Source organism: Pinus tabuliformis, chromosome 5_2 (genome assembly GCF_031772625.1).
Source record: "Pinus tabuliformis cultivar Carrire ecotype Pingquan chromosome 5_2, CPIR1, whole genome shotgun sequence".
In the NCBI taxonomy this organism is placed as follows: Eukaryota; Viridiplantae; Streptophyta; class Pinopsida; order Pinales; family Pinaceae; genus Pinus; species Pinus tabuliformis.
This window is the reverse complement of record NC_142306.1, coordinates 1,045,153,683-1,045,180,510: the sequence shown is the minus strand read 5'-3', so window position 1 is coordinate 1,045,180,510 and position 26,828 is coordinate 1,045,153,683. Positions and strand designations below refer to the sequence as shown.

The following is a 26,828-nucleotide window of genomic DNA, read 5'->3' as shown; positions in this document are numbered from 1 at the left end:
CAACACACATGGATCTCATTCAACCTGCCAGAACATTAGTTTTTTATTTTACCGCCGGTTTCATTTAATGCATTTAATGATTTGTCATAGTCTTAGGTAAAGTTTTTAATGTTTTACGGCATGTAATGTCTTTTGTTAACCCATATGGAGTGTATGCATTGACTTGTATTTGTCATTGTAACACGGGGATGAAGGTGAGTTGTTCGCTGCAGCGAGGAATGAAGAACCAGAGGTTTGCACAGCAGTGCAAGGTCGAAGATTTGTAATAAAAAAAAAGGGGGAACGCATATGTATATGCAATTTTTTTTTGTTGTTGTGTGTTGACTTCATTGTATTCAAGCACGCGCGGGTTGAAGTGAAGTTTTTTGCAGCAGCAAATGAAAACCTAGGAGAGCACAGCAGTGCGGAACCAGAGCAGGGTTGCGAAACCAGAGTGAGGATTAATTTTCAAATGAAGACATTTTGAAATACGCAGCAGTGTGATTAATTTTGTAATGGCTTGTGTGCTGGAGATTTTGAAATATGCAGGGAACGCATAATGTAATTTTCTTTGGGTATTACAAAAGCATATGTAAAATTTTTTTTACAGCAATAAATCTTTGCAAGAAACTTTTATTTTTACAGCAGTGAATGAAGATTTTACACAGCAGTGTAAAATTATTTGTAAAAGAGGCAGAGTATTTTGTTTTTGGTAAAAGTTTTTGGTGAAACCCTCTGAGAAAGAGGAAGAAATATGTATCAGGCCTTTTATTAATCAATATAAAGGTTTTATGGGTGTGAAAATTCTCTGTTCTCAGAAAACAAGTTAGCTTCCCTGTGCAAAAGATCCTGAGGAGAAAAACAGAGCATTGCTCTGTATTCAGTTAATTTGTGTTTGAAATTACCAGAAATTTCCAACATGGTATCAGAGCAGATCCAGGCTCTTTGAAGGGGACAAAGAAGCTGAAGGAAGGAGTTTTTTTTTTTTGCTGCAACAACTTCTCCAGCAGAGTGAAGTCTCAGGCAAAAGAATCCAAGGTATTTCTCAGATTAATTTTCTGTGTTGCTGTTGAAGAAACAGTCAGTCATTTTAAATACATAGTCAGGTATTTGAAGCATAGTTAAGAATGGCAAGGTCAAAGAAGAAAGTCTCCAATCCTCCTAAGGATGTGTCTCCCTCTACTACTAAAATAGAAGACAATCTGTTTGAAAGCATTCTATTTGAGGCTCCAAGGTTCAATGGGAATTTATATATATGGGAAATAAAAATGAGGACTTTCTTAAAGTCTCAAGGGATTGAAATTTGGGAATCAATGATTGATGATAGCAGGATGGATAGATAATCCAAGGAGTGCAATGCACAAGCAGCAAAGATAATCTTGAATGGACTGCCTGATTCTGTAAAGAAGAATCTAGGGAAATATTCATCAGCAAAGGATATATGGGACAAACTTCATGACCTTCATGCAAAGGGAGCACTGACCATGACCATCAGTCAAGAAGGAAATTCTGAACCCATAGAAGCTAAAAATGAGAAGGTTGACCTCATCAAGCTTCAAGTGCAAGAAAGGGATGAAGAGCTCACCAAGCTTAAGAAGGAGCTTGATCAAAGCAAAAGGAAGCATCATGAAGAAGTCATATCCATGACAAATCAATTGAATAAAGCAAAGAAGCAGGAAGATATCTTGTCAAGTCAACTTGAACAAAGGCACAAGAGAGTGAACAAACTTGTAGAAGAGATTGGACAGTACAAGGTAGAGGTCTCCTCCCTTAAGTCTCAATTACAAGAAGCCAGGAAACAGGGACAAGAAGCTGAGAAGAAAATGGAGAACAATCAAGCAAAGAATGAAGAAATGAAGTCTGATATTATCTCCCTTAAAATAGTAGCAGTTGAAGCTACTCGTAGCAAGGAAGAAACTGAGGAACAACTTACAAAGAAGAATAATGAGTGTGAAAGATTGGAAGAAGAGATTGTCCTCCTTAGGAAAAAGGTTGAAAGGATGAACAAAATCATGAAGAGCTCTCAAGCCTTGGATGACATGCTCAGCTATCACAGATGTCCATCTGATAAATCAGGACTTGGGTATGAAGGTGAACCCTCAAACAAGAATGAAAATGCTCTAGGCAAAAGAGATGTGAAGAAGCCAGAAAGAAATGGTGACGCTCCTAGTTCTAGCAAAGGCAAGGAGAAAGACCAAGGCTACAATAGAAGAAATTCTACTCCAAGTAGAAAACCAGCTTCAAGAAGAAATGTTGATGATGTCAAAGAGACAAGAGGCAATGGTTATCATCAAAGGATCTCAAGGCAGAAAGGCTTCAAAAGTACATCAAGGAAACCTCCATCTCCCAGGTACCAAAGGTCATTTTTTGGTTATTGTTATTCTTGCTCAAACTTTGGTCATATGGCAAAAGACTGTAGAGCATTTCATAGAGATAGATGTTATGGTCTCCGACAACCTCCAAGAAACAATTTTACAGGAAGAAATCATGAAATCTTATTCATGAACAATGTAGAATGTTTCAAGTGTCATAAAATTGGGCATATGGCACATGATTGTAACTTAACATGGGCTCCTACACAAGCTAGACCCATGCAAAAGAAGAAAGTTACACATGTATGGAGAAGGAATGAAATACAGTCTGAAAGTCCCTTGAGCTCTCTAGTCAATCTAAGTTTCTTTTGAGAAAACTTTGCTGAAAGAAGACGATGCATACAGTTAGGGGGAGCCTGTAATTCTTGATCATTATTGCTGAACTAGATTAACAATCATTCTTTGATGAAAATCTTCTTATAGGGGAGAGATATGAAATTAAATCTGCCATAAAAGCAGAGAAGAAAAGTCTGCAGGGCATAGAGATTGCGTGGAGTGAAATTTTTGTTTGACCTCTGTATGTCTGGTAAAACAGTTTGTAAACCTGACTGAATTAATTCCTCACCATGCCGAAGTAGTAAATGAATTTATCATGGCTGTAGAGTTATTGGTAAAGTTCTTAAGTTTATTTGTTTTTACACGGCATGTAATATGGTAATGTAAATGGAGAGAACCCGCAGCGAATAAAGAAAGGGGAATGAAATGCACAGAAGTGCGAAGAGGGTAAAACTAGGGGCTGCATGAATTTTTTTTGTTGTTGCATTGTAATGCATTACACACATAAGTGTGAGGTAAGTTTTCTTTATTGTTCAAAGTAATGTAATGAAAGTGAAGGCGCAACAACGCGATAAGAAAAAGGGGAAGAAATGCACAACAGTGCGAAACAAAATGCATCAGAAGGTGAGTAAAATAAAAAATAAAATGAAATGAAGAATTTACACAGTAGAGTAAAATGAAGGAGAAGCATGTAATGTAGAAAATGGAAGCACACATTAGTGCAATCATGAAATTTTTCACACAACAGTGCAAAGGGTAATGTAAGTCTTGTTTTTGTTGTTGGAGAATATGTAGTAAAAACACATAGCAGTGTGAATATGAAAAATGCAGCAGCATGAAGATTTTTTTTTTGTTGAAGAAACGAAATGTAATGGGCAGCAACACATGTAAAAGAAATTTTTCTTTACAGCAGTAAATGTAAGTGCAGTGAGTGTGTTGTTCATTGAACTGAAATGCAATATATGCAACAACAGTGAATGTAAGAAATATTTACACACAGCAGTGTAAATTTGTAAGCTGGGACAGAGTAATTGTTCCAGAAGAGACAAAGTATTTTGTTTTTGAAAAATGCACAGCAGTGCAGACACAACAGTGCTTCAACAGTGTTAATTTTGAAGACAGAGAGAGAGTATTTTTCAGAAGAGACAGTGAAGTTTATTTTGTTTTGGAACTGCACTTGAAGCAGTCTTTTGGTGAATCCCTCTGTTAAAGAGGAAGATGCTCTTCAGCATAATCTCCAGTGAATCCCTCTGTTAAGAGGAAGATCTGTTGTCTTTGGTGAATCCCTCTGTCAAGAGGAAGATGCTTTTCAGCATAGACTGGTGAATCTGTCTGGTTAAGAGGAAGATGCTCTTCAACATAATCTCTTGGAGAATCCCTCTGTGTGAGGAAGATATTTTTGTAAAAACAATGCTGGTGAATCCCTCTGTGTGAGGAAGACCCTTTTGTTGTTTATGGAACTGCATCTGAAGCAGTGTTGGTGAATCACTCTATGTGAGGAAGATCTTTGTGTAACAGCAGTTTTGTAATCCCTCTGTTAAGAGGAAGACTTTTTTTTTGTAACAGGCAACAAAAAGTATTCTGAGATGATCGGAAAAGCACTTCCGGTTATGTACTTCACATGGGTTCAGGAGCCATTTCATGGGCTTCTAAGAAACAGCTTATTGTGGTGTTGTCTACAACAGAGGCTGAATATGTGGCAGCTACAGCAGCAGCATGTCAAGCAATTTGGATGAGAAGAATGTTGAGGAGCTTAGGCCAAGAGCAGGCAAAAGCATCAGTGATTTTTTGTGACAATAGCTCAGCTATTGCATTATCCAAGAATTCAGTGTTTCATAAGAGAACGAAACACATTGACACAAGATTTCATTACATCAGGGAATTGGTGAGCAATGGAGAAACTGTCTTAGAACATTGCAGGACTCAGGAACAGGTTGCAGACATTTTGACAAAGCCATTGGACCAGAAAAGCTTCGAATTTTTGAGGAAATGTTTGGGTATGATTGAATGCCCAACAGTTGAAATTAAAGGGGAGTGTTGAAACATTAATTTCACCTGCGGTCATTAACTCCAGCAAAACCACTTCAGAAAACCGCTGATCTTTATCGCACCACCTTTCGCGCAATGTGGTTTCTGTCAGAGGGCCTCCGACACAATCTGCTCCAGCCACGCGTCCACTGTACGAACACAAAACTGCCCATCTCCCGGACGTTAAAAATCGTTTGGTTTGTGTGGCTGAAGGATGCGAAATGCGTCCGATCTGGTCAACGCACATGGATCTCATTCCAGAACATTAGTTTTTGATTTTACCGCCGGTTTCATTTAATGCATTTAATGATTTGTCATAGTCTTAGGTAAAGTTTTTAATGTTTTACGGCATGTAATGTTTTTTGTTAACCCATATGGAGTGTATGCGTTGACTTGTATTTGTCATTATAACACGGGGATGAAGGTGAGTTGTTCGCTGCAGCGAGGAATGAAGAACTAGAGGTTTGCACAGCAGTGCAAGGTCGAAGATTTGTAATAAAAAAAAGGGGGAACGCATATGTATATGCAATTTTTTTGTTGTTGTGTGTTGAATACGTTGTTGTGTGTTGACTTCATTGTATTCAAGCACGCGAGGGTTGAAGTGAAGTTTTTTGCAGCAGCAAATGAAAACCTAGGAGAGCACATCACTGCGGAACCATAGCAGGGTTGCGAAACCAGAGTGAGGATTAATTTCAAATGAAGACATTTTGAAATACGCAGCAGTGTGATTAATTTTGTAATGGCTTGTGTGCTGGAGATTTTGAAATATGCAGGGAACGCATAATGTAATTTTCTTTGGGTATTACAAAAGCATATGTAAATTTTTTTACACCAGTAAATCTTTGCAAGAAACTTTTATTTTTAAAGCAGTGAATGAAGATTTTACACAGCAGTGTAAAATTATTTGTAAAAGAGGCAGAGTATTTTGTTTTTGGTAAAAGTTTTTGGTGAAACCCTCTGAGAAAGAGGAAGAAATATGTATCATGCCTTTTATTAATCAATATAAAGGTTTTATGGGTGTGAAAAATCTATGTTCTCACAAAACAAGTTAGCTTCCTTGTGCAAAAGATCCCGAGGAGAAAAACATAGCATTGCTCTGTATTCAGTTAATTTATGTTTGAAATTACCAGAAATTTCCAACATATATTTAATATAAACATTCACCTATAATTTTTTTGGTTATTTTATTTTTATACTTTATATTTCAGATTCTAAGTGAACTGATTTATAATTTTATTCTTATTAACATTGATATTTGTTAGATTTCGATTTAATTGGTTGAATTTATTCTTTGGTTATTATTTATATTTTATATAATAAAATAAAAATGTTCACATATATATATATATATATAGTTTATATATAATATATTAATTATAGAAGTTAGAAGACTTACCTAACCTCGTCTATAAAGTTTGAAAGTCTTTCTATTTATTAAAAGTATTTATATAAAATTGTTTTCTCAAATGTTTTCGCATTATCTTTCTATCTTTTCTTGGTCAAATAAAGTGGTTGAGCATCAACTGTAATAGTAATGAAAATAATTATTTAACAATCATGTAGCGTTACAATAAAGTTAAAATCATACCAACCGATCAGGAAATCTGTTCTGCGGGACCAGGATTTTTAAGTCAATGCTAAGCGTTCCAGAAGGGCGGAAATCTGATTTGGTCATTCGAAACGATAATTTGCCGATGAAATAAATATCACAAGGGCCAAGCTCCAACAATTAATGAAGTCATTGCCAGCTATTTCTGACGGTCGAGATTGCAAACCCTTGAATGTGGGAATGCACATCCGGGTCTGAAGCCGGAGTGGCGGTGAACATAGTGAGTGGCATGTGGTTCACACCGAGAAAAAAGGTATTAATAGGAGCGAACACTTCAAACTTTATGGCGACCATCACTCATCAAAGCTCATAGGCTGATTAGCGCAAGCATTCAGCAATGGCTGGATATGAACACCAACAGAGCTCTTCTAACATGGAGTCTCAAGGATTAATTGCCATGGATGGCTCTGTCGATCTCAAAGGCAGGCCCGTTCTCAGGTCCAAAACGGGAAGATGGAAGGCTTGTTCCTTCATCGTTGGTGAGATTATTGCAATGCAATAGTTTGTTTCAATTGCTTTCTGCTCATCAATAATTAAATAAATACCAATATGTTTTTCTTCTTATTTAATACAAACTTAATATGACTTGAGTATTCTGTGATTGATTCCTTGGTTGCAATTTGCAAGGAGTGACATTTCTTCGTTAGGAATAAGAAATTGGTGATTAACTTTTTTTGGGCTTAATCTGTATGGATTGACTGATGATGTTGTTTAAACATGACAGCGTATGAGGTCTTCGAAAGGATGGCCTACTATGGGATTGCCTCCAATTTAGTGATTTACCTAACGACTAAGCTGCATGAAGGAACTGTGACCTCTTCATCGAATGTCTCTAACTGGTCTGGTACAGTTTGGATTACCCCTGTCATCGGCGCATATATTGCAGACACTCACTGGGGACGCTATTGGACATTCACAGTGTTTTCATTTGTTTATATACTGGTCTGCAACTCGTCTCTCTGCTTTCTTCCATAGTTTTGACTAACTAAACACATTTTCTTTTCTTCTGATCATGATATTTGGAATATATAAGGAAATTTTGACTAACTAAATACATTTTCTTTTCTTCTGATCAAGATATTTGGAATATTCCTTACGAAGAATATTTTCGTTTTGGTGACTGAAAATTCAATGGGTAGTGGCTTTTTTTGGCTGAAAATTTCATGGGCACTGGACGTTTTTTGTTTACAATGTACATAACAAGTTCCTTTTTCCTTCATTATAAGGATGGGGAGAAAGTTTACATTTTAGGGTCAAAATGGGATGATGAGTGAAAGTGATGAGCAAAACATGCATATTTCAGATAGGATGGGGGCAGAGAAGGATGGAGGTGGGTGAAAGTGAGGAAGGGAATATACATATTTCAAGTGGTTTAAGTAGAGAGCGCATTTGAGATGCACACTTCGATATTGTTTTTGATATTGGTTGAGATCAAATTAATCACTCTTTATTATTTAATAGAATATATGGTAAAATATTCATAAGCAATTACTTTTCATACTTTCAATAAATTCTATGGAAAGTATTATTTATCAAAATGATAGTTTACTTTATTTTTATCTTTATTTTATTGATTCAATGATGTTCCACAGCTATCCATTTGAGCTAACTCCTTAGTGTAGGAGATCACTTATGTAATTATCTGTTGTTGTATTTGACAGGGGATGGTAATTTTGACATTGGCCGTTGCATTGCCATCTTTGAGACCACCAGAATGCCAACCTGACTCCAACTTTTGTGAGAAAGCTTCCAAGTTTCAGGTTGGGATTTTCTACTTTGCCTTGTACGTTCTTGCTGTGGGCACTGGCGGTACAAAGCCCAACATCTCCACCATTGGTGCAGATCAGTTTGATGAATTTGATCCCAAGGAGAAGCTTCAAAAAGCTTCCTTCTTCAATTGGTGGATATTTAGTGTGTTTTTGGGAATGCTATTTGCAGATAGTTTTCTGATATACATCCAGGACCGTGTGGGATTCACTTTAGGTTATGCGATTCCCACGGTGGGATTGATTATATCGGTCATACTATTCTTAATAGGTACTCCATTTTACAGACACAAAGTTCAGAATGGGAATCCATTCAATCGCATGGCTCAAGTAATTGTTGCAGCAGTTCGTAAATGGAGAGTTAATGTGCCGTCGGATCCCACCAAACTTCATGAGGTTGACCCCAAAGAGTATGTTTCTAAAGGCAGATTCCCCATTTCTCATACTACGATTTTGAGGTGAGTTAAACCATTAGTAGCTTTGATTTTCAGTTTTGTTAGTTTTGTAAGATATGATTAACAGTTGCAAAAACCTTGGTACGGTTAAAGAAAATGAATACAGAATACAATAACATAAACAAAAGAAAGTGGCACACATTGTGGAAACATAAAATAACAATGTTATTACATTTAACTGAAATATTGACATAAACCTGGTGTCTTTAGACTTTTACACACTTACGTTCAAATTCCAGTGAACACTGATATGTATATGAAATCCATTTAAATACTTTTCCTTTTGGCCGACTCTTCACACACAAATTTCAGTACTGATAGATGAAATCCACGCGTCTTAATCTACGTTTGGCCGTTTTTGACTTTTCAACATAGTGTGCTTGACTTCGGCAAAAAGACACGAATATGAAATCCATTTCACATGCTTCTCAGCGTGCTTTGACTTATTTGCACCGAATTCGACATTTAGAGTCTAGACTATGATTTTTTTGGGTTGGTTTGTAATAAATAAGTTCCCAGGGTTTGGGCGATTATTATTATTATAACATAATTAGTGTACTTGGTTGTTATTATTATGACATAGATGAAATGCATTTATCTTTACTCATTCATTGAAATAAAATAAATTATTTTCTACCGACATCCATACATATTAATCTTTCCAAAGCTTCACCGCAATATTATTTATTCCAAATTTCCTTTTTCTACCTTGCAGATTTTTGGACAAAGCAGCTACAAGGGATGGTTCCACCAGTCGATGGAAGCTGTGTCCTGTAACCCAAGTAGAAGAAACCAAGCTGATGCTCAAAATGCTTCCAATTTGGGTCCTTTTGTTCATACCAAGCACCTTGATTTCCCATGTAACCACGCTATTCGTAAAGCAGGGAACGACACTGAACAGACATATGGGTTCTCATTTTCAAATCCCTGCAGGTTCGCTCACATCATTTTTCGCTTTGTCAATGGTGGTATCCATTATAGTCTACGACAAAGTGTTAGTCAGGATTTTCCGAAGATTCACGGGAAACCCCCGAGGCGTCACGATCTTACAGAGGATGGGTATTGGCATCTTCGTCCACATGATATGCATGGCAGTGGCTTCCATAACCGATGTGAAACGGATCAGTGTTGTGAAAGCTCACGGTTTTGAACGTGACAGGAAAGCAGTATCCCCACTCACTGTTTTCATTTTACTTCCTCAGTTTTTGTTGGGAGGCATAGCTGAAGCCTTTCTTGAGACAGCAAAGTTAGAATTCTTTTATGATCAAGCCCCCGAGAGCATGCAGAGCATAGGAACTGCATTATATGCTAGTACATTAGGGTTTGGGGGATATTTCACTACACTCTTTTTGAAAGGCACAACTAAGATCAGTGGAAGAAAGGGCCACACCAGCTGGGTTTTAAACAATCTGAACGCATCTCGTATTTACGATTATTATGCCTTCATGGCTATTCTTAGCTTTGTAAATTTTCTTTTCTTCCTAATTGTCTCTCGGTTATATGTTTACAAGAGAGAAACTAACGAAGCATTTAGCAACCACAGTCATGCCCATCCAGGTACAATAACAGTGGCACGTCGTGAGCTGCCCGCAGATATCAAATGTGGCGCAGACGACATAGAAATGAGGAATGTACAAAACAACGGCTATCCATCAAGGGAAGTATAAAAGCCACTGGCTGGATGACGCGGGAATGTATGATATATCTATTGAACATTAATATTTTACCGGTTTTATGGCGATCATTTAATGTTTGTAAATTACAAGCTACTGAAGGTGCAAGTTTTTCTAAAGACAATGTCATTGAAATCTCATGCCTGGCTAGAAATTTAGCTAAAGCCTTTATTCTGTTGTATTCAATTTCATTCCTATTACAATATGAAATTGAATTTAATAAACAGTTGGACACATTTGATTGGTGATTGGAACAAGCTTGGCTGATTATGGAATATCGCCATAGGTGGTACTTTTTATGCGTATCACGAGGTTAAAGCAGGGCATTCAATAAGGTAGAAATTAATATTTAACATTCTTATGTTTAGCGTAATTTTAAAATATTTCAAAAATTCGATAGACTAGTCATTGTTTAACTTTGTTTTTATTTCACTCAATTTTTAAAATATTTCCAAATCTGCGATAAAATTAACTTCAAGTTAAATAAAATTAAATTCAAAGTTATGTACAATGAAGTTAAATTCAAGTTAATGAAATCGACTTTTCTTTACAGGTAGGTTAGAACAGAAGTTATAGATTCGCTGTCACTTGGTATGAGAAATCCTTAAGGCGAAGAGTTCGCTTTTGGAAGGAACGATTCATTGTTTGAAGTTAGCGTACGGTTATATCATGCTTTGTGCTTTTTTGGTGTTTATGAAACAAGTGATATATATAAATAAAATAAAATAAAGTGTGGTTAGCGAGTAAGTAAAATTAGTTTTAGACCTGTGTTATAATTTGTGATTGAGTAAGGAAATTAATTATTGAAGTTGTGGAAAATTTGTATCTTGGTGGTTGATATTTAAGGATTCATAAGGTTATTGATAATGACAATTGTATTAGTAGAGTCTTATCTATCATATTCTAACAAGTTAGATGGTGAAAATTATGCAAATTGGGAGTTCAAATCGCAGACTTTAATGGAAGGCTACGATTGTGTTTGGAGTTGAAGTCAAGCCAATGTCCCCTTAAGCCAGAGATGTTTTAATTCAAGATTGGGAGCGACGAGAAAACAAAGCAAATGTTCTTTTGCAGATATCTGTTATGGACAATATTATTCCACACATTAGACAGTGCAAAACATTCAAGGAGGCATGAGACGCTCTCAAAAATTTGTATGAGACGAAGACTACAAATCGAATATTGTATTTAAAGAGTAAGCTTCTTTCAATTAAGATGGAAGAAAATGAAAGTGTCAGTAATTTTATTTTTAGAATTAAGGATCTAAAGGATAAATTAGGTGACATTGGTGAAACAATATCTAGTACACACTTGGTTACTGTGACATTAAATTCAATGCTTCATGAATATCAAATGTTTATCACTGGCCTTTCTACTAGAAGGAAGGCTCCTACTTTTGATGAGTTGGCAGATATACTTATGCAGGAAGAAGAGTGGAGAAGAAGTCTTAAACAAAAATCTTCGAGTTCAAATTTAGCACTGCTGGCTAAAGGGAAGTAGTCATTCAAAGGCAAACAGTGGGAGAAAAATAAAGGCAAAAAGCCATAGGTAAAATCATTTCATGGTACAAATTTATCAAGGACAAATGCCAAATCAAGTAGAGATGATGTGTATTATTACTATGGAAAATCTGGTCATTTTGCTAAGACTTGCATGAAAAGAAGGTCTGATCAATCTAAATAGAGAAGACATTCAAGAAATTATGTTGATAGAGATGAAGCAATTAGTCACGATTTTAACAATATTAAATTATTTGTGTCCAATACTGCTTTATCAACCGAATCTGATGATGATAATGCTTGGTTTATATATTTTGGTGCATCAATACACATGTCATGCAAAAGAGATTGGTTTGATACTTACCACGAGGTTAATAATGGTGGACACATCTATTTAGGAGATAATAGATCACATGAAATTAAAAGATATGGTGATATAAGTGTTATGATGCCTAATGGACAAGAGAAACAAAGTCAAATTGTGGTGTATGTTCCAGGATTAAAGAAGAACTTACTTTCACTCTCTACTACTATAGATCAACATTTAAAAATCGAATTTGTGAAATCACATTGTTTGGTAAAGGATGTGCTAGAAAACTACAAGGTTGTTACAAAAGGAATGAGAGTTGGAGGATTATACAAGTTGGATGTAATGAAGAATGGACATCAAGCTTTGGCATCAAGAGGCATGCCAAATATAGAGCTTTGGCATCAAAGGTATGGAAACTTAAATCATAATGACTAATGTTACTACAAAAGAAATTGATAGTAGAACGCCTTCCAAATATTAAGGGTGAATACTTTGAATGTGAAGGTTGTGCACTAGGAAAACAACATAGGGAAGAATTTCTTATGCATGAAAATAGAAGAAAACGTGAAATAATTAAACTAATGCATATTGATTTATGTGGTCCAATGCAAACTAAGTCACTTAGTGGTGCATATTACCTTCTTATATTTATTGATGATAGCACTAGATACACCTGGGTGTACTTTATAAGAAATAAAAGTGATGTGTTTGAATACTTTAAAGAATTCAAGAATACGGTTGAAAAGCAATCAGGAAAGAGCATTAAAATTCTTCGATCATATTAAAAGGTGGTGAGTACACTTGATGAGATTTTGTCAAATATTGCAAACAAAATGCAATTATGCAACAATTTATAGTACCACATATGCCTCAGGAAAATGGAGTAGCTGAGATAAAGAATAGAACATTAGTTGACTTTTCTCGTAGTATGTTAAAAAGTAAAGGACTTTCTAATAGTTTTTGGGTTGAAGCCATTAATACAACTATATATCTAAAAAATAGAAGCCCTATAAAGTATCTTGAGCACAAAACACCATTTGAAGCATTTTATGGTTTTAAACCTAAAGTTAGTCATTTAAGGATATTTGGATGCAAGGCCTTTGCTCATATTCCTAAAGAGGATAGGAGAAAATTAGATGTTAAAGCTATCAAATGCATTTTTATTGGATAATGTACTGATAAAAAAACATATAAAATTTATGATCCAAGTACTCAAAAGGTCTTTGCAAGTAGATATGTTATATTTCATGAGCATGCAGATAAACAAATGAAAGAAAATAAACATAATGTATGGAAGCCTCCTTATGACAACTTTAAGGAAGAAGAAGAAGTTGTGGAATCAACTCAAGCTCAAGAAAGCATGGACATTCCAAAAGACATATCAAGAAGTCAAAGTCCACAAAGAAGTGATGAAGGCACTCCACAGAGAAGAAGAAGAGGAGAAAGTACTCCACAGTGTAATGAACCTATGAGAAGGTCAACATGGCATATTCAAACCTCTATCCAATATAAATATTATGCTATAATGTCTCAAGTAATGACTGTTTTTGAGCCTTTAAATTATGAACAAACTAAAAATCATAAAGAATAGATGGAAGCTATGAAAGAAGAATATGACTCTATAATGAAAAATGAAACTTGGGAATTAACAGAATTACTTGAAAATAAAGTTCCTATAAGATCAAAATGGTTGTACAAGACAAAATTTAATGCAGACGGTAGCATAGACAAGTAAAAGGCAATATTGGTTGCAAAAGGTTATTCGCAAAAAGAAGGTATAGATTATGAAGATTCCTTTGCTCCGGTTGCAAAAATGAATACAATCATGATGGGGCCAGCCCACGTGGTCCCGCCGTCAATGCGTTGATGATGTTATGTACCAGCAATGAATATAATAATAAAACGGATTTCAGATATATGTGTTGGTTGATTTTTAATCTGTGCTGTATTGATTAGGGTTACGGTGATTGTACCCTGGTTGCTTGCCTGATGAACATCTGTCCCTCCTCGGGATTCTACGAACCCGCCTTGGTTTGGGGTTTTACTCCTTCGCGCTCATTTGGTTCTCGTTGTTTCTCCCGGTCATTTGCTCTGCGAGCTCTCGGCGATCCCTTGCAGCTTCTGTGGTTTTCGTTGTAGTTTTCTGAGGCTCGTCTGCCTGGTTTACTGGTTATGTGCTCCTGGTTGCCTTCTCAGCCTCGGTCATTTGGGTCTCGACCTGGAATGCTTCTGTTCTTCCGGCGATTTATTAAAACTCTGGTAAGTTTTGTATAACTCTATCCTTCGGCTTGCATGTTGGCTGTTACTGTGAATTGGGGTTTTACTTTAATGGGTCCCCGCCTCTGTGCATTGCTGTCTATGTCTCGTGAGCGGTTACAGTTGCTCTGCTTCAGTGGACCTCCGCCTCCATGCGTCACTGTCTGTGTTTTATGAGGGTTTAAGTTATGTGATAGCTGTGTAATTCTTGGTGGTATTTCTTTCAGTACTGGTTCAGCTTCTCCACAGACTTCGGCAGTTCTATAGCGGCGTTCTCCGTTGGGTTCTCTGCCAACTCGTCCGGTAAGTCTCTGTTCTATGCCAGATATTTGCAATTTTCTTTTACCTGTATCTTATGTCTCGGCTCCTTCGTGAGCAGGAGGGTCACTTCGTGGTAGAATCGTGGCTATGGTTCGCCGGACAGGTACTGTGACACTGTGGTTCGTTTCTCGTTCTTTTCCGTTCCTTTTCGCTTTGTTGGTATTGTTTCTTGGAGCCTAACCACTTTTGGTCGTTCTCTTGCAGGTGAAACCGCTCGAGGGTTTCGGTGTTTGAGCTCTCAGCTATTCGAGCAAACACGGGTAGCTTCTCTGTTCGTCTGGTAGCTTGCTTGTATAGGTGTTTCGATTTTATTGGGCTGAACTTTCTTTGCTGGCCTTAGGCTGCTCTCTGTCTGTACTTAACTCTCTGGTCGTTGGGCACGACGTTGGCTATGAATTGGGTCCTACGGGAATTGGCTTCTGTTTGCTTTTAGTGTTGATTACCCACGACTGTGAACTGAGTTCAGTCTTCTACTTTGGACAGTATGTAAATGTATGATGAATTTGGGCGGCTGTATTTTTGTAACCTTATGAATTTAATAATGGAATAGATTGGTCTTGCGTTCGTAATTTCACATACCTGTTACGAGGTCTTTTAATTATCTGGTTATATTGATTCGTGCTGTTACTTGTCGTCCAACTTGTCTATCTTCTTCTCCTGGTCCAGAACCTGTAGCAGTACATCGACAGTATTCACATAATAAAATATTAACAAAAGTTACACAACCATTGAGGACGCTGTAGGATTGTGTGTGCACCGAATAATAATTATATTTCTCTCTCTGTTTCTTTTCTTACACAGTCGAACCCTGTAATGGGCCTGTTTCCCTCCTTTAATAGCACTGTTTTCAAACGGTTTTTTTAACTGCTGTTGGTTTGTTTTGTTGGTTACATCAGTTGTTTCTTATGTGGAACTTTTTCATAGTTGGCTAGCACACTTTCTTTTCATGCTTTTACAATAGTAATGTAACTGTCTGGAAACAACGACTCTAACTAATTACTACTGCTCCTAATTAAAAGTCATTACATTATTCTTAGGCAACTTTAATTAAAAAAGTAAAATAAAATAAAAACAGATATACTATCCATCCAGCGAACTGTTTTCTCCGTCCTCTTCAGAAACCATGTCAACTTTGCTTCTGTCTTTGCCCTGTCAGCCAGATGCTCCTGCATCAGGCTCCCGGGGTAAAAGAAAATCATGGCTCCGTTCCATGAGTTCCTCCACCGAATAGCCAGCCTTCTGTATCTGCGCCGCGTCGAGCCACGAGCTGTCCTCCATTGGACGGTCTCTCCACTTGACGAGATATCGTAGATATTCTTTCCTACATGTCTTCTTGGCTACCTGGGTACTGAGGATCCCTTCAATCTCATGGGACTGAGCCGAAGGCAAATGCTTCTTCCAAGAACTGTCTCCAATTTGGGTGTCCCGTTCTGGCCGTACCACACTGTCATCCTCTGCTTGGGCATTATATGGGAACAGATCTGCCACATTGAAAATAGGTGATATGCCTATATCAGGTGGTAGCTGAATTTCGTAAGCGTTGGCTGAAAATTTATGTAAGATCTTGCATGGACCAATTTTCTTATATTTTAGTTTATTATACGTGCCCTTAGGAAATCGTTCCTTGCGCAGGTGCGTGAGAACCTCATCTCCAACATTAAATTGCACTTCTCTTCGCTTTGAATCTACTTGTTGCTTATACTTCTGTACGCTGTCCTGCAATCTTAATTTGACCCTTTCATGAAGTTCGCTCATTGCTTCGGCAAAGTCTTCCCCATCCGCGCTTCTTCGTTCCAACTTTCCCAAATCTCGCAGTTCATGTATTCCCCGAGGATGCATGCCGTACAAAATCTGGAATGGGCTGTGTCCGGTGCTACGATTGGGTGAATCGTTATAAGCGAATTCTGCCTGAGCGAGAGCACGATCCCATAACCGTGAATTTTCTCCAGTTAAACTCCGTAATAAATTCCCCAAGCTCCTGTTCACCACTTCCGTTTGTCCATCAGTCTGCGGATGATACGCAGAACTGAAATTCAATTGCGTGCCCAACTTTTTCCACAGGGTGCGCCAAAAGTGTCTTGTGAATTTTACATCCCTGTCTGAAATGATAAATCTGGGTAGGCCATGTAGTCTAACAACCTCCGTGAAAAACAGGTGAGCCACGTACGTGGCATCACTAGTTTTCCGGCAAGGAATAAAATGAGCCATTTTCGAAAATCTATCTACCACCACCATTACTGAATCATATCCCCGCTGCGTTCTAGGCAGTCCTAAGACAAAGTCAATGCTGACTGAGTCCCATGGCCTGCTTGGAACAGGTAGTGGTGTGTAAAGTCCAGTATTCTGACTGTGTCCTTTCGCCAGTTGGCAGACTTTACACCTGTTCACATATCTTTGTACATCCCTGCTCATTTTGGGCCAATAATAAAAATGTCCGAGTTGCTCCAAAGTTTTGTTGATGCCAAAATGTCCCACTAGTGCACCACTATGCTTCTCCCATACAATATTTTCCCTCATCGAACAGTCCGGGATACATAATTTCCCACCTCTGAACAATAATCCTTCCTGTAAATTATAGTCTAACCATGGGCTTGCATTCCACAACACGGGATTTTGGTAGGCTTCAAAAGCTTCTCTAAAATCTGTGTCGGTTTGGTACAAATCCTTCAAATGTTCGAATCCCATCACCTGTATGCTACTTTCCTGTAAGAGAAAAGCTCTTCTGCTCAAGGCATCTGCCACTTTATTGGCTTGCCCACTTATATGTTTTAACACAAAAGTGAAACTCTGCAAGTATTCTACCCATTTGGCGTGCTTATGGTTTAACTTGTGCTGCTGCATTACATATTGTAATGCCGAATTATCAGAAAATAATACGAACTCATTGCCCAGCAGGTAGTGCCTCCAATGTTTTAAAGCTTGGACCACGGCATAAAATTCCTTGTCATATGAGGAGTATTTCTGTCGGCTCTCATTTAATTTTTCACTAAAGAACGCCACTGGTCTGTCTTCCTGATTGAGCACAGCGCCAATAGCTGTTCCACTTGCGTCACACCAAACCTGAAAGAGTTTATTAAAATCGGGCAACCTCAAGATTGGCCTCTCCGTAATCTTCCGCTTTAAAAGCTGAAAACTGCCTTCTGCCGCCCTGGTCCAAAAAAAAGGCTGACTAGCCTTTTTGATGGTCTCTAGCATTGGCGCGCAGATTTCACTGAAATTCCTAATAAATTTCCGATAAAAACTTTCCAGTCCGTGAAAACTACGTACCTCAAATAAGCTCTTCGGTGACAGCCAATTTATGATTGCTGCAATCTTTTCTGGGTCCATTTTCAATTCATTTTCTGCAACTACAAACCCCAGATAGACCAGCTCCTTCTGCAGGAAAGTGCATTTCTTTAAGTTTATCAGCAATTTGTTCTGCTGTAACTTCTCTAACACCCTTCGAACATGTTGAAGATGTTCTCCTTTCGTTCTGCTGAAAATCAAGATATCATCAAGGTAAACTATCACAAACTTGCCAATAAATTCCTTTAACATCTCATTCATCAATCTCATAAAAGTACTAGGAGCGTTGCTTAATCCAAATGGCATGACCAACCATTTGTACAGCCCTTCATTGGTCTTGAAAACTGTCTTCCACTCATCTCCTTCTCTAATCCTGATCTGATGATAACCACTCTTCAGATCAATCTTGGTGAAATAAGCTGCCCCGCTAAGACAATCCATCATGTCATCCATTCTGGGTAAGGGAAATATATACCGAATAGTGATTTTATTAATAGCTCGTGAATCTGTACACATTTGCCATTCTCCACCCTTCTTAGGTGCGATTACTATTGGTACCGCACAAGGGCTCAAACTTTCTCTGATCAGTCCCTTATCCAGCAACTCCTGCACTTGTTTACGAATCTCTTCGTTGTCTTTGGGACTCATTCTATACGCTGCCTTGTTCGGTAATCTTGCTCTAGGTATAAAATCGATATGATGGCTGATGCTCCTCTTGGGAGGAAATTTATCTGGTAGATCGTCAACTACAATGTCTTTAAATTCTTTCGACAGCTCCTGAATCTCTGCAGGCAATTCCGACTTTTCTGTGTTTAGCAACATCGTTTTTTTCCTCCTTACAATCGCATAATTGACCTCATTTTCCTTAATGTGCTTCTCAAACTGTTTTCCTCCCATTAACAATGCTTTTGTTCCACTTGGTTCTGCTGAATCCTCCTCTTTGATGGGTACAAGCGTATGTTTGATCCCATCTTTCGCAAATTTATAAAAATTCGTCTTCCCATCGTGCGTCACCTTCCGATCATACTGCCACGGTCTCCCTAGTAGTATATGGAATACGTCCATTGGCATAATATCGCAGACCACCGTGTCTTGGTATTTTCCAATGTGAAATTCAACCTCGCATTGTTCATCAACTAATAGTTGGTGGCCTTTTTGTAGCCACGACACCTTGTAAGGTGTGGGATGCTTAAGCCATTTCAATCCCAGCTTTTCCACCATTTTGGTGGCAACTAAATTGTCTGTACTTCCGCTGTCTATGATAAATTTACAGCACTTTCCATGTGATTTGTAAACTGTTCGAAACAACGCCTTTCGCTGGGTCTGTTCAGCCATCTCCTTGGCTGGCTTCAACAATACTTTGTTCAAAACTAAAGCCTCTCCTATTTCTGCCACGTTTTCTATCTCCCGGGGCTATGCTTCAGCTTCCTCAGGCTGCGCAACAAATGCTCCCCTCTGGCCAGCGTGCTCAGCTTCCGGGCATTCGAAGGATCTGTGCCCCCACTTATGGCACCTGTAGCACTGGACATTAGTCCCCCTTCCGCGACCATTTCCTCTTCCCCGCTGATATGGCTGACCTCCTCTGGTGCTATCTCCCTTCTCTGCTGTCCCTGAAGCTCTGGAACTGCTGCCTTCTTCGCTGTTAGTGGCAGTTCTCCCTCTGTCGTAGGACTGTCCTCGTCCTCTGCCATGTCCTCGCCCCCTCCTATTATTCTGTTTCCTGTTAATTTTTTCTTCAGACTTTACAACACTCTGAAAGGCCTCTTCTATATTTCGTGGAGAGACAATATTGATCTCGTCTAGTATTTCCAGTCTCAAGCCATTCACGTACCTCGCTGTTTTTTCTGGAGTATCATCTGTATAACCAGCACGTAGATTTACACGATAAAACTCCTCTGTGTACTCCTTCACAGTCATACCTTTCTGCCTTAAATTCTGCACTCGTCGATAAAGTTCGACCTGGTAATCTTTAGGCAAAATCTGCCCTTCAGTTTTGCCACCATCCTTGGCCACTTTCTTATTGGTAGCTTGTTCATTCGTCTCCTGTCCGCTTGGACACTATCCCACCATAAGGCGGCGTGTCCTTTTAACTTAGTCGCAGCAAATCTAACTCTTTTGTCCTCACTGATCTCTTCATTTTCAAAATACTTATCTAACTCACTTACCCAATCCAGCAAAACATCTGCGGACAGACTGCCATCATAGTTAGGGATCTCAGGTTTGGGTTTGCTGCTAACTAACAGTACCGATCTCAATAGTCTTAACTCCAGGGCTTCTTCCTCTGACCCATCTGTAGCAGTTGCTGCCTCTTCTTCACTATCATCCCCAAGTTCTAGGTCTCTTCGCCTACCTGCCTCTACTGCTTCCAAGCGAGCAGTAAGGATTCTCAACTGTTCTCTCAAGCCCTCGTCTGCTACTCTGCGTGCACCTCTTCCATGTCCTCGTCTTTGTACTTCCATCTTCCTCTGTTTCCTTAAATTTCTGCTCTGATACCACTTGATGGGGCCAGCCCACGTGGTCCCGCCGTCAATGCGTTGATGATGTTATGTACCAGCAATTAATATAATAATAAAATGGATTTCGGATATATGTGTTGGTTGATTTTTAGTCTATGCTGTATTGATTAGGGTTACGGTGATTGTACCCTGGTTGCTTGCCTGATGAACATCTGTCCCTCCTCGGGATTCTACGAACCCGCCTTGGTTTGGGGTTTTACTCCTTCGCGCTCATTTGGTTCTCATTGTTTCTCCCGGTCATTTGCTCTGCGAGCTCTCGGCGATCCCTTGCAGCTTCTTTGGTTTTCATTGTAGTTTTCTGAGGCTCGTCTGCCTGGTTTACTGGTTATGTGCTCCTGGTTGCCTTCTCAGCCTCGATCGTTTGGGTCTCGACCTGGAATGTTTCTATTCTTTCGGCGATTTATTAAAACTCTGGTAAGTTTTGTATAACTCTATCCTTCGTCTTGCATGTTGGCTGTTACTGTGAATTGGGGTTTTACCTTAATGGGTCCCCGCCTCTGTGCATTGCTGTCTGTGTCTCGTGAGCGGTTACAGTTGCTCTGCTTCAGTGGGCCTCCGCCTCCATGCGTCGTTGTCTGTGTTTTATGAGGGTTTAAGTTATGTGATAGATGTGTAATTCTTGGTGATATTTCTTTCAGTACTGGTTCATCTTCTCCACAGACTTCGACAGTTCTGTAGCGGTGTTCTCCATTGGGTTCTCTGCCAACTCGTCCGGTAAGTCTTTTTTCTATGCCGGATATTTGCAATTTTCTTTTACCTGTATCTTATGTCTCGGCTCCTTCGTGAGCAGGAGGGTCACTTCGTGGTAGAATCGTGGCTATGGTTCGCCGGACAGGTACTGTGACACTATGGTTCATTTCTCGTTCTTTTCTGTTCCTTTTCACTTTATTGGTATTGTTTCTTGGAGCCTAATCAATTTTGGTCGTTCTCTTGCAGGTGAAACAGCTCGAGGGTTTCGGTGTTTGAGCTCTCAGCTATTCGAGCAAACATGGGTAGCTTCTCTGTTCGTCTGGTAGCTTGCTTGTATAGGTGTTTTGATTTTATTGGGCTGCACTTTCTTTGCTGGCCTTAGGCTGCTCTCTGTCTGTACTTAACTCTCTGGTCGTTGGGCACGACGTTGGCTATGAATTGGGTCCTACAGGAATTGGCTTCTATTTGCTTTTAGTGTTGATTACCCACGACTGTGAACTGAGTTCAGTCTTCTACTTTGGACAGTATGTAAATGTATGATGAATTTGGGCGGCTGTATTTTTGTAACCATGTGAATTTAATAATGGAATAGATTGGTCTTGTGTTTGTAATTTCACATACCTGTTACGAGGTCTTTTAATTATCTGGTTATATTGATTCGTGTTGTTACTTGTCGTCCAACTTGTCTATCTTCTTCTCCTGGTCCAGAACCTGTAGCAGTACATCGACAGTATTCACATAATAAAATATTAACAAAAGCTACACAACCATTGAGGACGTTGTAGGATTGTGTGTGCACCGAATAATAATTATATTTCTCTCTCTGTTTCTTTTCTTACATAGTCGAACCCTGTAATGGGCCTGTTTCCCTCCTTTAATAGCACTGTTTTCAAATGGTTTTTTTAACTGCTGTTGGTTTGTTTTGTTGGTTACATCAGTTTTTTCTTATGTGGAACTTTTTCATAGTTGGCTAGCACACTTTCTTTTCATGCTTTTACAACAGTAATGTAACTGTTTGGAAACAACGACTCTAACTAATTACTACTGCTCCTAATTAAAAGTCATTACATTATTCTTAGGCAAATTTAATTAAAAAAAGTAAAATAAAATAAAAACAGATATACTATCCATCCAGCGAACTGTTTTCTCCGTCCTCTTCATAAACCATGTCAACTTTTCTTCTGTCTTTGCCCTCTCAGCTAGATGCTCCCGCACCAAATCAGAATAATGATAGCATTAACCACTAAATATGATTGGAAGCTACATCAATTAGATGTGAAGTCAACTTTTCTAAATGGTGACTTAAAAGAAGAAATTTATCTTGTTCAACGAGAAGGATTTGTAAAGAAGGGACAAGAACATCATTTATGAAAGTTAAAAAAGGCCTTATATGGACTAAAACAACAATCTAGATCTTGGTATGAGGAAATAGATAAATTCTTCTTTTAGAAAAGATTTAACAAAAGAAAAAATGATCCTAATTTGTATGTCAGACATATATAAATGGAGATATAGTATTACTCTCTCTATATTTTGATGATATAATAATAACATGGAGTGCTGGTAAATTGATTAAGGATATAAAAAGGAAGTTATCACAAGAATTTGAGATGAAGGATCTAGGACAAATGCACTATTGTGTAGGTCTTGAAGTATGTAGAGATGATGGAAGTACTTTAATCACACAAAGAAAATAAAAAATGAAGTACTAAAGAGATTTCATATGAATGCATGTAAAGTAGTGGGTAATCCATTGGAACAAAATATCAAATTAAGAAGTGATGATGGAACAAAAGAGGTGAATGGAACATTTTATCGACAATTAGTGGGAACTCTGAATTATCTAACTATTACTAGACCAAACATTTTTTATGTAGTAAGCATACTTAGTCAATTCATTGTTAATCCTCATGAAAGCCATTGGATAGCTACAAAAAGGGTCCTTAGATATTTAAAGGGAACTATCAATTTTGGTATTGAATATACTAATGATTGAATGTTGAATTCACATGTCATTCTAATTATGATTGGGCCGGAAATCCAGATGACAGTAAATCCCCCACTGGATACGTGTTCATTATAGGATTGGGAGATATATCATGGAGTAGTAAGAAACAACCAATAGTTTCCTTGTCATCAACTGAAGCAGAGTATAAAGCATTATGTAGTGCCACATGTGAAGCTATATGGCTCAGAAGGATACTTGAAGATGTTGGTGAAGGTCAACAAGAACCTATAGTGATTAGATGTGATAATCAAAGCACCATCAAATTGGCAAAAAGATTTTTCTTGGAATCAAATTGGGGATTACAAGTTCCAAATGGATATATACCCCCTTATATTTTCCTAAATCATTACGAAACCACCCATGGATGAAATTTTTAAACTAGCAAATTTTCTAACTCCTTGAATCTCATTTACAGATTTTGTCAAACAAATGGCATGCAAGCTTGAACCTATAAACATAATTAATCTATAATTACTTATGTATTGTATAAATTATTTTTCAAAAAAATTTCATCTACTATAAGTGAATTGAAGGGTTTTAAGATTCATCAAGCATTATTTTCACTCAATCGTTCCTACAAACACATGGGAAACATCTTGAGATATTGTAATACATATAAAGAAGTAATCCAAAATAAGAGTTAAACAATGATGATCCTTTTAATGCATTATGTATGCTTGTTATATACAATTGAAAATATTTCACGCACATAATCTAAAATTACCTCAATTATTTTCTTTGACACTCTTGGCTCCCATTATTTCTGCATTTTTATTTTAAGGTTTGATCCAATGATTCCTCCAAGTATACTTTGGATATGTGTCTATTTCCTTACTTTCTCTCCTAGGCTCCAAGTTACCACTTATTCTTGCATAATCATTTTCACATATAATAAAAATAATAACATTTCCCATTCACGGATCTTGCAAAACACTTTGCAACACATCTTGAAACCATTTCTAAAACATGTCTCTAATTACCTATTTCAATTAAAATGAAACAAAACCATAACTCATGAAACTCTTACCCAATTCCTTTGGAAATTATTTATTGCAATTACCTTCAACAATATTTGGCTTTCCTTTCTCAAATGCTACCATACCAAGGTTAGTACCATAAACTACACCAATAATAATTCCAATCTTGAGATCTAAACATCCATATATATAGGCTACTCTTAGTCTTGATTTTTAACTAGCCAATAATATTTTAGATAACATAATCTTAAATCAAATTAGATGCTTACAACAATTTAATTTTCTAATTTTTTTTCTTCTTTTATGTGAATGTTATACTAAAATTTCAGGACAATTAAATTTATACTTGATCAAATGTGCAACTCTAATCGCCGAGGATATGATCCATCTATGATTCCTTAACCAACTCATTTGAACCATCTGGTCTTCCACCCAACCATATCCAGGGAGAACTTCTCCCCCTAGAACCCTCATGTTGTAAGGGTTCACAAACAATACCAACATATAGCAGTAGAGAGATATAAAAGGCAAGTTGAGGAAGATAAGTTTCACTTCCTCTCAATACCATTCATGGTCAACTCCATTTGGTATAGCTACTTATCAATTTAGATCAACATTTGGCTACCATCCTAGTCTCTCCCTCTAACATTTTTTTTTATCTCTCTGACTCTTGGTTATCACAATGCACTTCTCCCCCAAGTGAGAATACATGAGACACATATATAGGAGGAGAAAAAAATAATTGCCATAAATCAGGAGTAATATGCATAAATTGTATTCCATTTAAAGGAGTGTAACTCATGCCATTAAGGGGAGGTATGCATGCCTTAGTTAAGGAAAGTGTAACATATGCATTAAAGAGAGTGTAAGAGGAATAGTTTATGACATGTCTTTAATGAATGTAAGAGGAATATTACATTCTTTGATGAGTGCATAAAAGAGAGAGTAATGTAAAATTAAAAGAGAGAGAGAGAGTTACATAGAGACATGAAGCTCATCAAGGAGAGAGGTGTGAAGTGATTGATGAGATGAAGATGACTTGTAATTCCCTTTTAATAATAATATCATAGTCTCATAAAAGATAATAATAATATTAATAATATTGAGGATTAAGTTGAGATTGAATTTTTAGGATTGATTAATGATAAGTTAAGTGATTTTCCTTCAACTATACTTGATTACCCATTGAGTGAAGGTGATTTACTATTTTTGAAAGTCATACTTGAGATACTAAACATGACTTTCTTGTTTTAAAAAGTCACTCCAGAATTGTCAGAAATGAAATTTTATTAAGGAAATTCATCCTCGAGTTTCCCATGAGTCGTATTTTTCTTTTGGATAATAGGGATTCCACATCCCTATTGCATGGATCTCTGTGCCTTAGTAAATTGAGGACTTCACACCTTGATCTACTCCAAGGATCCAAGATTTCATAGCTTGATATTTTAAATATTTAGGAATCTGAATCCCAAACCTTTTTATTATAGATCCAAGACTCCACGTCTTTATATTTCATGGATTTAGGACTCCATGACCTAATCCTTTTATTATATATCCAAAACTCCACATCTTTATCTTTCATGGATTTAAGACTCCATGCCCTAATTTCCATGGCTTATCATCTACTCTTCTTTAAAACTTCCTGCTTCACCTTAAGGTGATTGTGAGCTCATACCCATCTGATGGTTCCTTGGTAAGGTTTAGTTCCTAGATGAATAATTGTGCATGACTTCCGTAGTCATTTTGGCTATGAAGAAATGACTTCCACAGTCATTTATAGTTTGAACATCCTTGTTTGAAAATAACCACGTCCCCTATCACATCCCGCTCAATGCAATATTAAGCATATAAATTCATACAAATCATGTATCATGACTTCCACAGTCATTTATAATTTGAGCATCCTTCCTTGCAAATAACCAGGTTCCCTGCCACATCCTACTTAGTACAAGATTAAGAATATATAATCATACAAATCATGTATCCTTCATAAATCATAATTAAATATATGTTCCACATAACCATGATCATCCATGGATTTGTGTCTCAATCATATATCATCATCCATATCATACACTTATGTCAAAACTAGGATACCAAAAGAGAAAACATCGATAATATGCTCTTAACCAAAATTAGTCTTATACACACAACCATAGATATTAACATAAGCACACAACAACCAGGTTACCCAAATTAGGTTTATAACATATAAGCATGTACATAAGTCTTTCATGCATAATCTTATATCATTACTTCAAAATCACCCTCGCTAAGTGTCACAAAAGCAACCTTGCCAAGGTGGGACACTACATACTCCCCGTCTTGGATTAAACTTGGCCCAAAGTTTTCTTATTGTTGTCATATATATATATATATATATCTATATATATATATATATATATATATATATATATATATATATATATATATATATATATATATATATATATTTCCAAAATCCAATCAGGTTGTCCATGAAAAAAAATATTCCATTATTAATCAAGTACCATGTACAGTCATGCCATACTAGATAGATTTTGACATACACCACAATACATACTATCTCAAAACAATAATCTAATCAAGCATATGAGATCTAGATACTATTATCTATAAATGATATAACATATAAATGAAAATGATCTCACATTACACATGATTTTATTTTCCCTATTGTTGTAGCATCTACAACCACCCTCCAAACATTTTGCCTATGCTTTGATTTTGGAGCCTTCCTTTTTGTTGACATGAGCTTATCTTTGAATGACGTCAAGTATTCATGATAAGATCAAGACTTATTATATG

The 26,828-nt window shown here is 37.3% G+C and overlaps 1 protein-coding gene across 1 annotated transcript; it reads left to right on the top strand.

Moving 5' to 3' along the window:
• Positions 1-6,538: 6,538 nt before the first annotated feature.
• LOC149162823 (protein NRT1/ PTR FAMILY 5.2-like) lies at positions 6,539-10,284 on the top strand. Its single transcript, XM_089435806.1, has 4 exons — positions 6,539-6,743; positions 6,989-7,206; positions 7,926-8,488; positions 9,201-10,284. Exons 1-4 carry the CDS (start codon positions 6,602-6,604, stop codon positions 10,150-10,152), a joined length of 1,875 nt encoding a protein of 624 aa, XP_089291932.1. The 5' UTR covers positions 6,539-6,601; the 3' UTR covers positions 10,153-10,284.
• Positions 10,285-26,828: the final 16,544 nt, after the last annotated feature.